The 14,811-nt window shown below is 34.5% G+C and overlaps 1 protein-coding gene across 8 annotated transcripts in view; it reads left to right on the top strand.

The window, feature by feature from the left end:
- The window catches only part of NIPBL (NIPBL cohesin loading factor), a 150,127-nt gene that overhangs the window by 60,348 nt on the left and 74,968 nt on the right, over positions 1-14,811 (top strand). For all 8 annotated transcript variants that reach the window (XM_014256949.2, XM_088054677.1, XM_088054675.1 and 5 more), the window contains 4 exons: positions 2,039-2,138; positions 3,741-3,892; positions 4,941-5,101; positions 7,908-8,001. In XM_014256949.2, coding sequence (XP_014112424.1) covers positions 2,039-2,138; positions 3,741-3,892; positions 4,941-5,101; positions 7,908-8,001 — 507 coding nt within the window. The remainder of the gene's footprint in view (positions 1-2,038; positions 2,139-3,740; positions 3,893-4,940; positions 5,102-7,907; positions 8,002-14,811) is intronic.

The following is a 14,811-nucleotide window of genomic DNA, read 5'->3' as shown; positions in this document are numbered from 1 at the left end:
AATGATAAGTGGGGAAACTTTGTAAAACATGTTTTTTTGTTGTTGGGGCATGTTTAGTTTTGTTTTGGTTTTTTCCTTTCTTTTTTTCTTTTTACATTACCTGGTCTAGGCCTTCCATGTCTTGCCCCTGCTGTCCATAACAGAGATAGAGAAGTGAGAGCTATCTATCATAGATTAAGTTAATTTTGAGATTTTCAAAAATTGCATTAGGAAATTAACTATATGTTTTCTATTATTATTTTCATCCAGAAACGACCACATCTGTGATTCAAAGCGTGTTTTAAATCAGGGAGAAGAAAACAGATACATTTTTTAAGTCCTTAAAAAGAGCACTCTGTTCTTTAAGCACTAAATTGATACTTTGTCTGTACAGTTCATGCTGATATGGTTACATTATGTCAGCTTTCTGTACAGGAACGTTAAGATTAGTTTGTCTGCAATATTGTACCTAGCTGCCTTGAGAGTGGCAGTGAGAGGTGAGGGGGCAGTAGGCATGCTGGGTGCTCCTTCCAGCATTAAAAAATCTTTGGGGTTTCATGTTCACTTGCCTCTATGTGAGGCAACCACTATCAATTTAAACAAACTTTGTAAAAGTTGAGGAGTCCCCATCTGTTACTCCAGACAGTGAAATGTACTCTGTATTGAGCTGTGAGTATATCTTTTTTCAGCACAACACAGGACTTAACTCTGTTCAGGGCCAGTATTAGTGTGCTCAAGTACATGGAATGCAGCATTTACCACCTACTGGGAGGTAGTAATGGCTTAATTCCTGTGGGATTATCACTGTCTCTGCTGGAGAAAGTGGAGGAGAAAAGAGGATGACAGGGAAGGTTTCTGAAACTAGTTTTGCATGTGTGATATTGCAGTAATTGAAATTGCTGATAGCAACTGTAGGATTTACAAAAATCTCCCAACAATTTCATATTGGGACTTTTAACTGTCTAAAATACTTGTACTGTTTAATGAGCTCCTTCCTAAAGCTATAGATCACTTGCTGTGGCTTCCCAAGATAGTGTGTACTCATGAGTTCTGACACTTTTTTAGCTTTAAAAAAAAAAAATTCTGTTGCTAAAATAACTCCAAATTCATTTACATTTTGTGTTTCTGTGACACATTGTCATGTACTTGTTAGGAAATTCTTTATTCCTATACTGAGGAGAGGAAAAAAAGATTCCTCTAAATTCCCCTTCATAATGATGTGAGTCAGAATAGAATAGAATATTTCAGTTGGAAGGGACCTACCACAATCATCTAACCCAGCTGCCTGACAACTTCAGGGCTGACTGAAAGTTCAGTCAAATTAAGGGCATTGTCCAAATGCCTCTTCAATTAGTTAGTTTCAAAAACATTGATACATGTGGATTGCCAGCTGATTCAACACCTGAACTTCCAACACATGTCTGTGGTTATCTACTAGCTGTGGGAGCCACATTTGGGATATTGGTTCTGCTTTGCAATTGAAATACTCCAGCACCTTCTTTGATAGCATTCCCTCTACGCTTAGTGGAGGTGAAATAGAAAGCTTTTGTCTCTGGGTAGAAAGAAACCACTAAATATTATTGGAGCAGTCAGAATATCTTGCAGCATACAACCTAGGGTAACTGATTGCTATACTTACTTCAACAACTAAAGGTAAGTTTTCTTTGCTCTTCTGACTTGTGAATCTGCCAAATATTTTGCTTATTGGCACAACAAGTATTGTACACACCAGCCTGGGGTGCAGAATGTATGTCCTTGTTTAAAATGTTTCTCTTTACTAGTCGATTTTGACTTAGAAAGCTCTAAGGAAGAGATGAAGAAACTGCTGTTAATATTTGTAACTGAATTAACACAACTTTAGGGAACACTTTTTTATGTCATAATGTAAAATAGGCATCATACATGGATTCAGTAATTTCTAATTTTTTTAACTGTGTGGGTAGATGATTTTAATGTCATTAAAGCTCATAATCTCATTGTATATAATTCTGAAATTAGATACTTCATTGATTGAAAAGGAAATGCATGTAAAGTAATTCTGCTATCTGTTTTTTAATAGGGATGATGATGTCACAGTTTAATATTTCTCAGAATTCCATGCGTGGTAGTCCTGCATCTTCCAATTACCAACAAACCACTATCTCACATAGCCCTTCCAGGTAATGCTTTCTTTAAAGTGGGGTGGGAGGGGAGTGAACTGCAAGCTCTTCCTACACAGACAGCCAATTTTTGTTGCAAATATGTAAGTGGAAGGTGATCAGTATCACAACAAATTTTGCATTTGTCTGACAGCAGGGTAATTTTCTTCAACAAAGAAACATCTTTCTGTCAGCAAACTAATCCCTGTATTCTAAGGATTCATCATGAATTCTCCTCTCTCTCACTCCATCCTGTAATTTTGCCAAACTTTCTTTCCCACCTGAAGAGTCCCTCTGCCTCCTGTTACCCTCTGGTTGTCTTCCATCTATGTCAGAGACTGAGACTGGTGGCAAGAGGATAGGACAGAATAGGCTGGTGTGTTCCAGCTTGTCCCAGTACTGGTTTAGTAGAATGGTGGGAAAGATTTGTAAAAGTATGGAGTACTACTGTAGCAGTTATGCAAAAGGCTTCTTGCAGAATGATAGGCCCAGTAGTTTGGCCAGTCTTCCAGCAGAATCCTTGTCAGATTTCTGGTTTTTAAAAGTTTTTCTGTGTTTGCCAATAGTATTTACCTATAATTTAGGCTTTTATTAATATAGTGAAGTACTCTGGACTAGGAGAGAGAGTTCTGCTTGTAGTTTCAACCCAAGTACTGGGCTTTAGCAGGTCCCATCTTTAGTTATCATTATAATAAACTGATTTCAGGTTTCACTTCAAGTTACTGCAACTCGTAAATTATATGTTCTGTATCTTCACAACAATTAATGCACTTTTTAACTTTTATATCTAAAAGTGATATCTAAAAAGTTTGTTTGAGCTCTGAATATTACAATGAATAGTAAAAATATTTCTTGAAATCCTTGCAAAACCCTTAAGTACTTTGCTGTTTCCTTCTATGGAAGCTTACCTTCGTGGAGTTCCTGTTTAGAACTGAGGGTTGTGAAAGCTTGTAATGTACTTTCTGATGTATTTATTTAGTTATTTTAATTTTGAGAAGCTCATATGAGAATGTAATTAATAATGTGCATGTATTATTGTCACAATTCAGTGTTATTTTTATGGCTTCCTATCTGCAGAAAGAGTCTAAGGCAAAGCCAGTGAAAGTTGTAGCCAGTGGACTTGGGTCAGGTCCTACCTAACTGCCTAAAACATTCCTGACATCTTGTACACCTGTATTATAGTGTAGTTCTGTTAGATGAAGTTACTTGGAACCTTTGTGGAAAGTAAAGAAAAAGTAAACGTCTCCTTGTTAATCCTAGTGACTGAGTTGATTGAAACCTTTGCTGTCACTTTCATTCAAACTTCTGAGTTTACTTTTAGAACCCAGTTTAACTTTTGGAAATTGCAGATCTAATTTCCATACATATTTGTGTCATTGTTTTTTTCCCTAGGTGGAGATCTTATGAATGCTTTACTGACTCTTAAGTAATGTTTGCAGTTAGGAAAGTATAGATAGCTTAAAACACTGCTTTTGAAGGAACTTTTCAATTGTGTTGGGGGCTTTTTATCTTAAAGAAATTCTCATATTCTGATGGTATAATTTCTAGAAGAAATAATGAATTTGTCTGTATTTCCTATTCCAAATTTTAAAATTTTTTTTTTCAATTTTATTTTCTTTTTAGCCGGTTTGTGCCACCACAGACAAGCTCTGGTAACAGATTTTTGGCACAACAGAACAGTCCAGTGCCTAGTCCATATGCTCCTCAAAGCCCTGCAGGATACATGCCGTATTCACATCCTCCAAGTTACACAGCTCATCCTCAAATGCAGCAAGGTAAATCTGTGATGTTTATTTTATTCTCCTATTTCATGTCAGCTTTCTTTCATGTGCACATTTGATGGGTTTCTAATTTCTTTGAAGGAGTCACGTGCTTATTACTAATCTTTGAGGCAGGTATATTTAAGCTTTGCTTTTTTAGCTGTAAAGAGTGGTGGTATCTACTTTTTTTTTAAAAAATTAAATAGAAGAAGAAAAGGTAAAACACATTCATGTTGCAGTGCTCCCCTATTTATGTCCAGTTTGCATCGTTGCCCTGTATATGTGACAGTAAAAAATTCTGAACAACCCAAAAGTTGTATTCGTTAGCTGTGAGCATCACTTACACACACTAGGAAATACCTCATTTCTGCCAATGGAAAGTTAAGTTTTCTTAATTTTAGATTAACTAAAGTTACCTTTAGATATTCTTTAGCCTTACTGGCCCTTTTTAATGTCAGATTAATTCTAAGTTCGCTAGAATTATGCTCAAGATATGCAGTAAGTGGCAGAGATGACCTTCAGAAAAAATGTATTTCTTTGTTCTTCCCTTGTCCAAAAACAGTCCTGTACACATGATTAATATTAAGGTATCTAGGGCATTTCTTTGTTAGTAAGTAGAATTCTATTGGTTTCTTCCAAATAGCGTTTTCTTGAAGTTTGACATTGTGCTTAGAATATATATACAGCTGTTTTATATGTAATGTTATGTGTCTCATGACTACCTTAGAAGTTCATACCACACTAAGGTAGTGAATTCAAGTTATATAGAAGTTAATAAAGTTCTCTGTAATCAGTAAGGAAGCTACTCACTGTAATTAGAATAGATATGGAGAGAAATTTGGCTAATATGTACTTGGAATTAAGATTTTTAAATGCTTTTGAAAAGTCTTAGATAATGCATTTTTAATCGTATTTGTGGCAAGCTGGATTCTTGTTCAGATTCTAGATCTCTTGCATCCAATGCTTTAATATCCGTCATTAAGAGTGTTTTCTTTGAATCTTTTTAAGTTCATGACTGGGTGACTGTATCAATATAGTTACTCTTACTCTTTTTATATTTCAGCTTCCGTATCCAGTCCCATTGTCACAGCTGGGATGAGGAATCTCCATGAAAATAAAGTTTCAAGTCAGTTGTCTGGAAATTCAGCTAATCATCATGCTGATAATTCTAGACATGGCTCAAATGAAGACTACCTACAGATGGTGCACAGACTTAGTAGTGATGTATGTTACCTAAATCAATTTATTATGATAAAGCAGATATTTACTATGATAAAGCAAGTATGTGTTTAACTGCATTAGAAGTCAGATATTTTATGATGCTGTTGATAGATAAAACCACTGAAGATAGATTTCAATTTCCAGGTGTAGACTCGTTTGAAAATGGATAGACTATGAAAACATAGTACATCATCATTGGCTGGTCTAATTGGAGAAATGCTAGACATAAAAAGTAGTAAATGTTGTAAACTTGCACTTCTATCCTCTTGTGAACTTTCTTAATGGTACATATGTGTCACCTGTGTTTTATTTGTAGTTATGTCTTTTAAAGCTGATTTTAGAAGCTATGATGCAGAAAACAATTTGAAGAATTTTGATTAGTTTTGCATCTCTGTATGAATAATAATTATAATGTTGCAGCCTTTTCTACTTTCGAGAATATCTTTATGAATGAATATTTTAAGAATCATAAAACTCAAGAACTTAATTTTATTCATTTTAGGATTTTATTCATTTAAAAAAAGTTAGTAAATCATATATCTCTGAAACACAAAATCAGCAAGTATACCTTTGAAGGCTCACTACACAGTCACTCAATTTAAGGACATTTTTTTGGTAAACTTGAGAGCATTCCTAGAATATAATTCATCATTTGGTGAAGCTCCAGACTAAAAAAGTGTAAATACACATTTCTGAAAATTTGTCAGCTGTGGTAGGAATGGCATCTCTGCCTGAAATGTCGTATACCTAGTTAGCCTGTTTAGTTAATTTAGTAAAAGTTGTCTTTGCCTGTGTCTTTGACAATCATGGTTAAAGATTTTCTCCTGACCTAATAAAGCATACCTGATAAGAAGTTACTAAGTTTATTTTTCAATATGGGTGTGTTTTTGAGATTTATTACAAGTCAAAGAAAAGTCAGTTTGGGGAAAAAAAATCAGTTCCATAATTTCAGTTCAGTAGCTAAATTAGTAACTCAGTAGGATATGAGTTCAGTTTCACTTAAAATAGCATAGTATACTTTTGATAAGGAGTTCATTTTATTGTGCTAGTCTGAATATTAAACTCCTTTGCCCATGAGAATATCCTCAGAAGGCAACAACTCTTTTTGCAAGCACTCTTGCAAAACATAAATGTAAGTAACCCCACATTTTAAGTTTAGGTTTACTGTGCTATAAATGGAAAGAAAAAGATCTAATGTAGATGTGTGATAAGTGCCCATAGGTGGTAAAATTGATGAAATCTGATTTCTTATGGATTTGTGTTCTTTGATTTGTAATCATCTTATGTGCATAAAATTCAGACTCTTTCCTTTTCCTTTAGCATTATCATCTACCCCTTCACAAGGCATAGCTTATAAATGACCCACTGTATGGTTATACATGTGGAATTTGGCTGTTTGGCCATTGTCAGAGGCCAAATGACTGTGTGATTTTCCATCTATGCAGATGAAAATCCCCCTGAAATACCAATTTAGTGTTCTGTCTCACTACTGGATGCTGATTTCTTTCATGCAGACATGTAAAAACATTATAATTAAACCTTCTGATATTCTATTAATTGCGTTTATTGGTCAAAAGGTAAAAAATCATTTATCAGACATAAAATTGAGATTTAAAAAACAAAACAAAACAAAAAAAAAGACTATTTGAAAAAATTACCTGTATCCAGATACTTCAACAAGGGCCACATTGGAATGTTAACCACTGAAATAGCCAATTTAATTAGGAAACATGAAATAACTGTAGAACTTCTTTGGAGACTTCATTCATTTGTATGGCTGTACCTTTTGGAAGAATGACATTTTTAGAATTTGTTTGTAATTGTAGAAATAGTCTCTTCATAGATTCAGAATTTGCTAGCTTTTCCTTTCCCCAAACATTCTCATGTTTGTAAAAAACAGTAGTTGAAGTGGGAAATACCATTCTAAAATTGAAGTTAGGACATTGCTTGAATGAGTAGTCGTCACCAGCAGAGGGCTCCACAAAAGTATTGGTAAACCCCATGTAAAGCACTGAATGGAAATTGGAATAGTGCGTTTCATATTTCATATAACAGTGTGGGGGTAAAAAATGCACATTCCTTTAGCAATTTACATTGCTAAAGATAGAGCATGGACATAATTACATTGCAATTAGGATTATATTATGAAAAATTCTGTCAGAAATTATTAATTGCTTTGGAACAGGTTGGGGAAATGCTTCATATTGCTATTAAGTTTTTTTTCTGTTTAACTCTTATAAGCTAAAATCATTCCAGCTTTGTTTTACATGAGATTAACCCAGCTGCTGTAATGGGACTGCTAGAGATTCTGTTTAGTCCTGGCTTCTGTATGCTGAGGATATAGATACAAAGTGTTACTTTGCTGAACTGTAAGAGCAAGATGGTAGATAGATAATCTTTTAAGGGTAGATTATGTAAAAAAAAAGAGTTTCAAAAATCTATATTTTATAATCTGTTCTTTCAAATGGTGTTATATTAAGGTCATGCATCTGCTGTTCAGCTGTCTACTATGGGTACTTGCAACAAAAATTCTAAATGTAATCTTAGTGTAAACCCAAAAGTGCTTGTCTAGTTAAAAAACATACACAAAGCTTTATTTTTATATGCCTGTTTTGGTTATAAATTCTTCTTAGGTCTGATTGGAGAACCACATACATTATAGCCTAATAGCAATCTAAATTACAAAGATTTTAATGTGACTCTTTTTCTACTATTTTTTTTGTATAATCCATTTATGTACTAATTCTAGTTTTTATTTTAACAGATGTTTATGTTCATATGTTAACTTCTTTTATTATTCTTACTTTAGGATGGCGATCCTTCAATAAGGAATGCTGCATCTTTTTCTTTGAGGTCACCACAGTCAGTCTGCTCTCCAGCTGGAAGTGATGGAGCCCTTAAAGGTAGTCTAGAAGTCATATATATGGCAATTTATTTTTTTCCTGTTTTAAATAACAGCAAATTTAAAGAGGTTTTTAGTTATTCCTTCTGACTTACGTATTTAAATAGTACTAGAGACTATGGTATTATGTTTTGGGTGCAAAATTACTTTGAGCCCTGATCCAGAAGAAATTTCTGTTGGTCTGAAAATTAACTAATCATCCTTCCAAATGAAGCTTAAATTTATGGAGGACAGAAGGATTTAAAATCCTTTCCAAACTGAGAATTAAATTCTTTATAAGAATTCAGTTGCTTTACATAACAACAGTTTTAAAGGCAGCATTACGAGTATTGAACCCTTAACCAGCTCAGAAGTGATTTAATATGCAACACTTGTCTTAATTACATTAATGAAATTATAAAAATGTGATAATAAATGAGCTCAATACACATAGCATAAATGAAGCCTGAAAACCTTAGCTGTGGAGAGGTATAGGGTGAACTGTCTGTCAGTTGAGAGGAAATAGAAAAAAATCTGCTCAAAATAATTCTTTATACTAAAATCCACTTGGTCAGATAGGGGTTGGGACATATTCTTGTTAATTTTCTTTTGCAGTGATTGCACATTTACAGGGTAATAATTGAAAAATTAAACAGTGCTTTCTTCTCAAAAAAAAAGTCTTATTGGGTGATCAGTTTAGGCAGAGAAGAGAAGAGAACAGAAGATGGTGGAGGTTACAGAAAAGGTGAAGGTATTATGCAGCCTGGATGAGAGACATATTTGTCAGGGGTGGACCTCAGGGCAGCTTTTCCATGCCTATGAGGAGATTATCAGGAAGATCTTTTCATCTTTATGGAGGAAGGATGAAATACAATGGACTTAAATTTAAATAAGAGGTTCAGACTAGATCTAAGGAAAAACCTTTTCCACTATCCAGACAGTCAAGCAGTGGGCAAGGATCCCCATAGAATCTGTGAGTTTTCTGTCCTTGGGGGTTTTCAGGATCAGGTTGGATAAAACCTGACATATTGTGTCCCTGCCTTATCCTGCTTTGAGCATGAAGATGAACTAAACAACTCCTGAGGTCCCTTCCTCAGGGAGGAATTATTATTATCAGGGAACTGAATTATCTTATGGTTCAGGTGGCAAGTGAGAAGTATGTGTATAGGATGCCAGGAGCTTCAGTATTTCAGGAAGTCTTACTCTAAAGGACTTATAGTGAGACTTGTGTAAATGTGGTTATTTTTCACTCTTTGTCAAACTTATAAGTTTAACAAGGTTGTGGATCTAAGTTAACCCATTCAGGTATGTGATTACCACTCAGTCAGACAATATCTGAATTTTTTATTTTTTTTTTAAGTTACTGCTGTTTCAGTTGGCTGTCTCAGAACACAGAATTGAAGGGATATTTTTTCAGAAAACAAACTGATTGTATAGTTCAGATTGTAATGTTTCAGCATTAGCATTAAAGTGCAAGAAGAGCTTTCTGATTTATTTATCTCTATGTTAACTTTACTTTTCCCTTTGATAAATTGCACGACTGAAATACTGCTGCTAGTGGTGTTACCATTTTGCCCTCTTTGAGACATTAATAAACCCTGATGCAGAGAACCAGTTCTTAATGCACCATCTAGTATTTTAGAAATGTACGGAAGAGGTGTAAGTAATTTCAGTGTTATTAAGAACATGGGGTCCCCTACAGGGAATATTTGGCCTATGATTTGTAGCAAAAGTTGGGATGAATACAACAAGTATTTATGCTGAGCTTTTTGTTGCTCTCTTATTAGTCCCTGAAAGTTTGGTTGGCAGGTCACAAACCTTGATAAAGAAAATGAGCAAAATACTTAACATTTGTCTGGAAAGACAAAATGAATGGCAAAAGGTGTAACCAGTCATATCAGAGAGAGATCTCAGGAACATTGTTATAGTGTCTGAGCTTTCTTATGGAACACAAAGATTTGAGGCATTTACCAAAGATTATAGGACTTCCGGAGAAATGGAGATCATGATTGAATGGTCTGGAGTTACCTTCACACTGAATGTAGTTGTCTGACAGAATCTTAATGAGGGAGAAATTTTGTTTGCAACACAGGCAAATATTTGAGAGATGGCAGGACTTATATCTGTGTTTTGGGGTGTTACTTCATCAGTGGAGTAAAATTTCACTGTTTTTGCTTCACTTCTGCTTCATTAAATGTACAAGAGCAGATGAGGTTTAATCCCCAACATTTTTTGGTTTTAGCTATGCAACATCATAATGCCTCTGTTTTCGTGCTGTCATCTGTTCCCACATCCACTTGTTAAAAATTCATTCTGTGAATACAGTATGGATTATCATGGAGTGTTTTCTTCTTGTTAACCTCATAAAATAACCTCTGGATTCAATTATTGAAGACTGATTACTCATCAGAATATTTTATCCATTTGTTCTACTTTCCTACTGTTATGGAACCTCACATTTTATTTTAATCCTTAATTTTTTCTTGAGGAAACTTCTAAAAAGTTGGATAAAGGAAAGCCTTTCACAGTGTTTTAGTCCATTGCTACAAAGAGCATATCATTGCTACAAATGGTTCATATCATTCACAGTTCTGTTTCCATACAGTTTCCTAAATACTTAGGAAAACATCTGTAAGCATCAGCTCTTAGGAAATTATGTAATTTGGCACTCTTTTCCACAAAATGGTTGTATTCCCTCCAGAAATTGCTAATTAATATTTGATTATTTTCTGAATAATTTGCAAAGTTCACGTCTATCTTCTTAGGTTTTCACAGAATTTCTCCAGACAGATTGCACTACATTTAGTCTCTGAATATAGAATAGATAACAAGAAGTATTAGGAAACTTCTCAAATCTATTGTGTAGACTTCAGTGTTTTCTCTTCAGTGCTACTTATGAAGAAAAAATATCATCATCCCTTCTCTCTTTCAAAAGAAGGGTAGAAGAAATTTTTTCAAGGATTTTTTTCTGATAGCACCAAAATAAGCATTTGTTCTTGTTTCTTCCTTCAAGTCTTAATTTTTTATGCAAGGAGGTTCTGAATACATCCATTCTCAGCCAAAGCTGAGTTTTTACATGAGGCATTTCAAACTCTGGGTAGAGCGGTGGGACGCTTCCCTGAAAACTGTTGGAAGAGGATATGGAAAGTGAATACAATCTGGCCATACAAACTTCTGAAATGTATGTTCTTTATCTGTCACATATGCGATCCCTTTAAGTTTGAATTTTAAGTTGAGTTAGTGCTCTTTAAAAATAAGTGTCACTGTTGTCTGCTAATCTAAATAAGTAACATCTTCTTTATATCTAATGCAAAATTTGGGAAGCTTTCCAGGGGAAGATTCTAGGATTTTAGAAAAAGCTGCAGGAAAGGACTTGAGGACTTGTCATCCCTTTACACTCATGTTGGCTGAGCTGTAGCAATACTGCTCTCAGTAACTTCCATATATTTTAAAATGTCAGTAACAGAGTTTGCTTGAGTTTACCATAGAAGTTATTAAAATTCTTAGTGCTAGAAAACTCCTAATGCTTAATCTGAATAATTTTTGTTGCAGTTAGTCATGATGCTTTTTGACTTCTTTCCAACGGACAAAGAAAAACAGATCACGTCCTTTTTTTTATATCAGACGTTTACATATTAAAGAACATTTTTATGTCTTGCACTAATCTAATCTACAAACTGAACAGCACAGTTTCTCTTACCTTTACGTAAATCATCATTTCTGAGCTTCCAATTGTCTTTGATGTTTTTAACTGACTTCTAATTGATCTACGTATATCTTGATGTTCAACTGTTCTAAGACATAGATACATCTCCATTTGAAAATTTAGGATGAGTAGTCAGTAAAATACTGGAGGCTACTTTGTGTGACACTACTGTTGTATATGTAAGTATAGCTGCTCTTTGCTGATAACTTAGATTTATAGTGCAAGTTTTTTTAAACATTCTTCTGTCTTTCTATAGAGCTTGTCTATCTGCCTCTTATGGTTTGCAATTCACAGATAAATAAGAAGTTTATGCTTCTTGTAACTGAACTTATTTTGTTTCAGAAAGTTACTCAAATTAGTCAAGAAAACTTTTGATTCTATTTTTAAAAGCAGGGATTGGCCTCTCAAAGACTTAAACCCAAAAGCAGTAAATGATATTTAGATTAATAAAATAATCTCTAATTCTGTTACATGAGAAGGTATTAAAGACAAATATTTTAAACTATTATTCTTACGACAGTGCTCTGGAAAGCTGCACTTCTTCACATGCACTCACTTCGTTTTTATTAAGAAGACTTGTATTTGTGTGAACATAGATCCACAGTACAGTTTACAATAATCAACATATTTTTGTGTAGATTACACTAGATTAAAACTCTTCAGCTTGTTAATGAAATTATTATGAGAAGTTATATAAAAAGCCATGCTAGAGTCCAGATATAGCACTCAACTCTCTTAAAGATTTGATGATACTCATTCTTAAAAAGTTCCTTTTGGAGTACCATTTCTTCGTTATCTCAGTTCTTACACAAAAATTATTCTAGTGTTTACTTAAAGCATACAGACTATATGTTATTCTCTGGGTAGGCCTTTTCTATCCTTTTGAAGGGACTGTTTTTCCCTTTTTGAGTCTACTGGAAGCACAAATTCTCAGTGATTATTACCAATTTTGGGACTGGTTTAGCTGGAGTTCCTGGGTGAATTTGTTTGATCCCATTTTCATGAAAACTTTCTTTTTATGTGAAGGGGATAAATAAGATCATGTTAAGGAAAAAAAAAGACTCACTTCATTTACACATTTTAACTGCAGTCTCTTAAAATCTGTTTGTAATAGTGTGTTCCTCAGGTTTTGTAACCACAAGGTTCCTAGTCATTTTCCAAAAGTCAAATGTCATTGTGAATACAATATGAATGTGCTGGTTCTCTTCTCGTTCTCCAGCTTCTGCCGTTAAGAGCTTGCTTACAGTGTAATTACTCATATGTGGAATCTTAATTATTCACAGGTAGCACATATAAATTTCTTAAAGCCTTTCTTTCCAAAGGCTTTTCCAGTAAAATGTCTGGAATGTTGTGTTCAGGCTTATACACCAATTTGGTGTATAAATTTGGTACCTATTTAAATCATGTTCCAGGGGTGTGGAAGATCACTTCCCTATGGATTTTAAAAAATATAGCACTTGGACATTCTTGAAATTTCTCTCCAGTGTACTATGAACCAAGTATTAAGCATTAATACTCATTTGTTCTCTAAAAGTTTTTCCAGCTTTCATGTTTAGGGAATGATACTTCTGGAAAAAGAGTGTATAGGATGGGTGAAAGGCTTTAACATCTGAGAACCTTTGCCTGCAAGGGAATTAAAGGAATATGAGGATAATGTTTCATGTGACCCTTTAGAATTTGTTATTGTAAATTGGAAAGATAATTCTTTAAATACTGAAAAATATGTGAATCCTAACTTCCTGAGAAACTTAGTAATGGCTTTTTAACCATGTGGATCACAGCAGAGTATGATCAGTGGTGTGACTTTGCTGCATCATCTTTGAAAGACAAGTGATGTGAAAAGGCTTAGAGATGATCAGAGGAAGTGTAACAAATACTTAAAGACGGTGTGAGTATTGTGGTGTGATTAGCAAGTCGAGACAAAACCTTAAGATCAAGATGTCAGCGATATGTGCAGTCTCCTGCACAGAAGCTTCTTTGTTTACTATCCAAGTTAGTGATACTGAGCAACTAGACCTAGGGTAAACAAACCAGCAATGGATTCAAAACTTTACATTTTAAAGAAGGCTAAATCTCTGTCAGTGCAAATAAATTATTTTTGGAGTTGATTGCAGTATTATATAGGATTTGATAAGATACCAGTCAAGAATTACAGAAAAAAAGGTGTTTGCAAATTGCTATAGGAGTTGATAAAACTTCTTCCATACTCAGTGCCATCTACCACTAGAACCAATGGAAGAACTAAGAAATGTACAGAACCAGCCCATGGATTATCATGGGTGGTCAGAATGACTGTTGCTGAAAGACTAGAGAGGTATTGTTGATGGTTGTGTTTGTCCTCTGTAGAGACCTCATTTCCTCAGATGGTACCTGCTTCTCAGCTATGTTTGATGTTACCTGGTTGACTATATTTGCTGTTTGGTAATAATACAGTGACCTTTCTGAATCAGTGAGAACCTCCTTTTATCGCAGAAGTTGTACATACTCATTCTATATAAAGAGAGCGTGCACAGAGTTCTTTTAATGATACTATCGATGGAAAATCAGCTACAGAAAGTCAGATTCACTTTTCTCTTGAATTACTGCCCAGCCCTAGATTTAGACTCAAAAGTTGTCTACATATTTCTGTGTTCTGAAATAAGAAATCTAGTTTTTTCCTAAAGATAGTTTCTGAAGATTTGTATATTATTTGCTGCATTGACAGCATTTTGCAGAACAAACCTTATCAAACTTGGAATCTCAACTGGTTCAGCAAATTCATCATAACTGTCTGTGTATTCTTGAAACTTTGGGTTTTTTTTTCTGTTATCCAGTCTTGGTAAATACATTTATTCTCAGACATATAATGGCCCAAGACTTCTCCCATAGCAAATATTGCAGACTGACTCCACCATTAATAGACAAAGCCCTCTCTGTGTAATGGGTGTAGTTTTCATAGAATTTTTAAGGTTGGAAAAGATGTCCAAGATCATCTGTTCCAGCCTTTAAAGGAAAACCATCATGTCAGCTGAGCCCTCACACTAAGTGCCACGTCAAGTCATTTCTTGAACACCTTCAGGAATGGTGACTCCATCACCTCCCTGGGAAGCCATTCCAATGCTTACCCATCCTTTCAGTGAAGAAATT

The sequence above is a fragment of the Pseudopodoces humilis genome, chromosome 4, assembly GCF_049639895.1.
Source record: "Pseudopodoces humilis isolate 2021_Gansu_Grassland_sample_001 chromosome 4, ASM4963989v1, whole genome shotgun sequence".
NCBI classification, from domain to species: Eukaryota; Metazoa; Chordata; class Aves; order Passeriformes; family Paridae; genus Pseudopodoces; species Pseudopodoces humilis.
The sequence above is the reverse complement of the archived record's forward strand: the minus strand, read 5'-3'. Positions and strand labels throughout refer to the sequence as shown.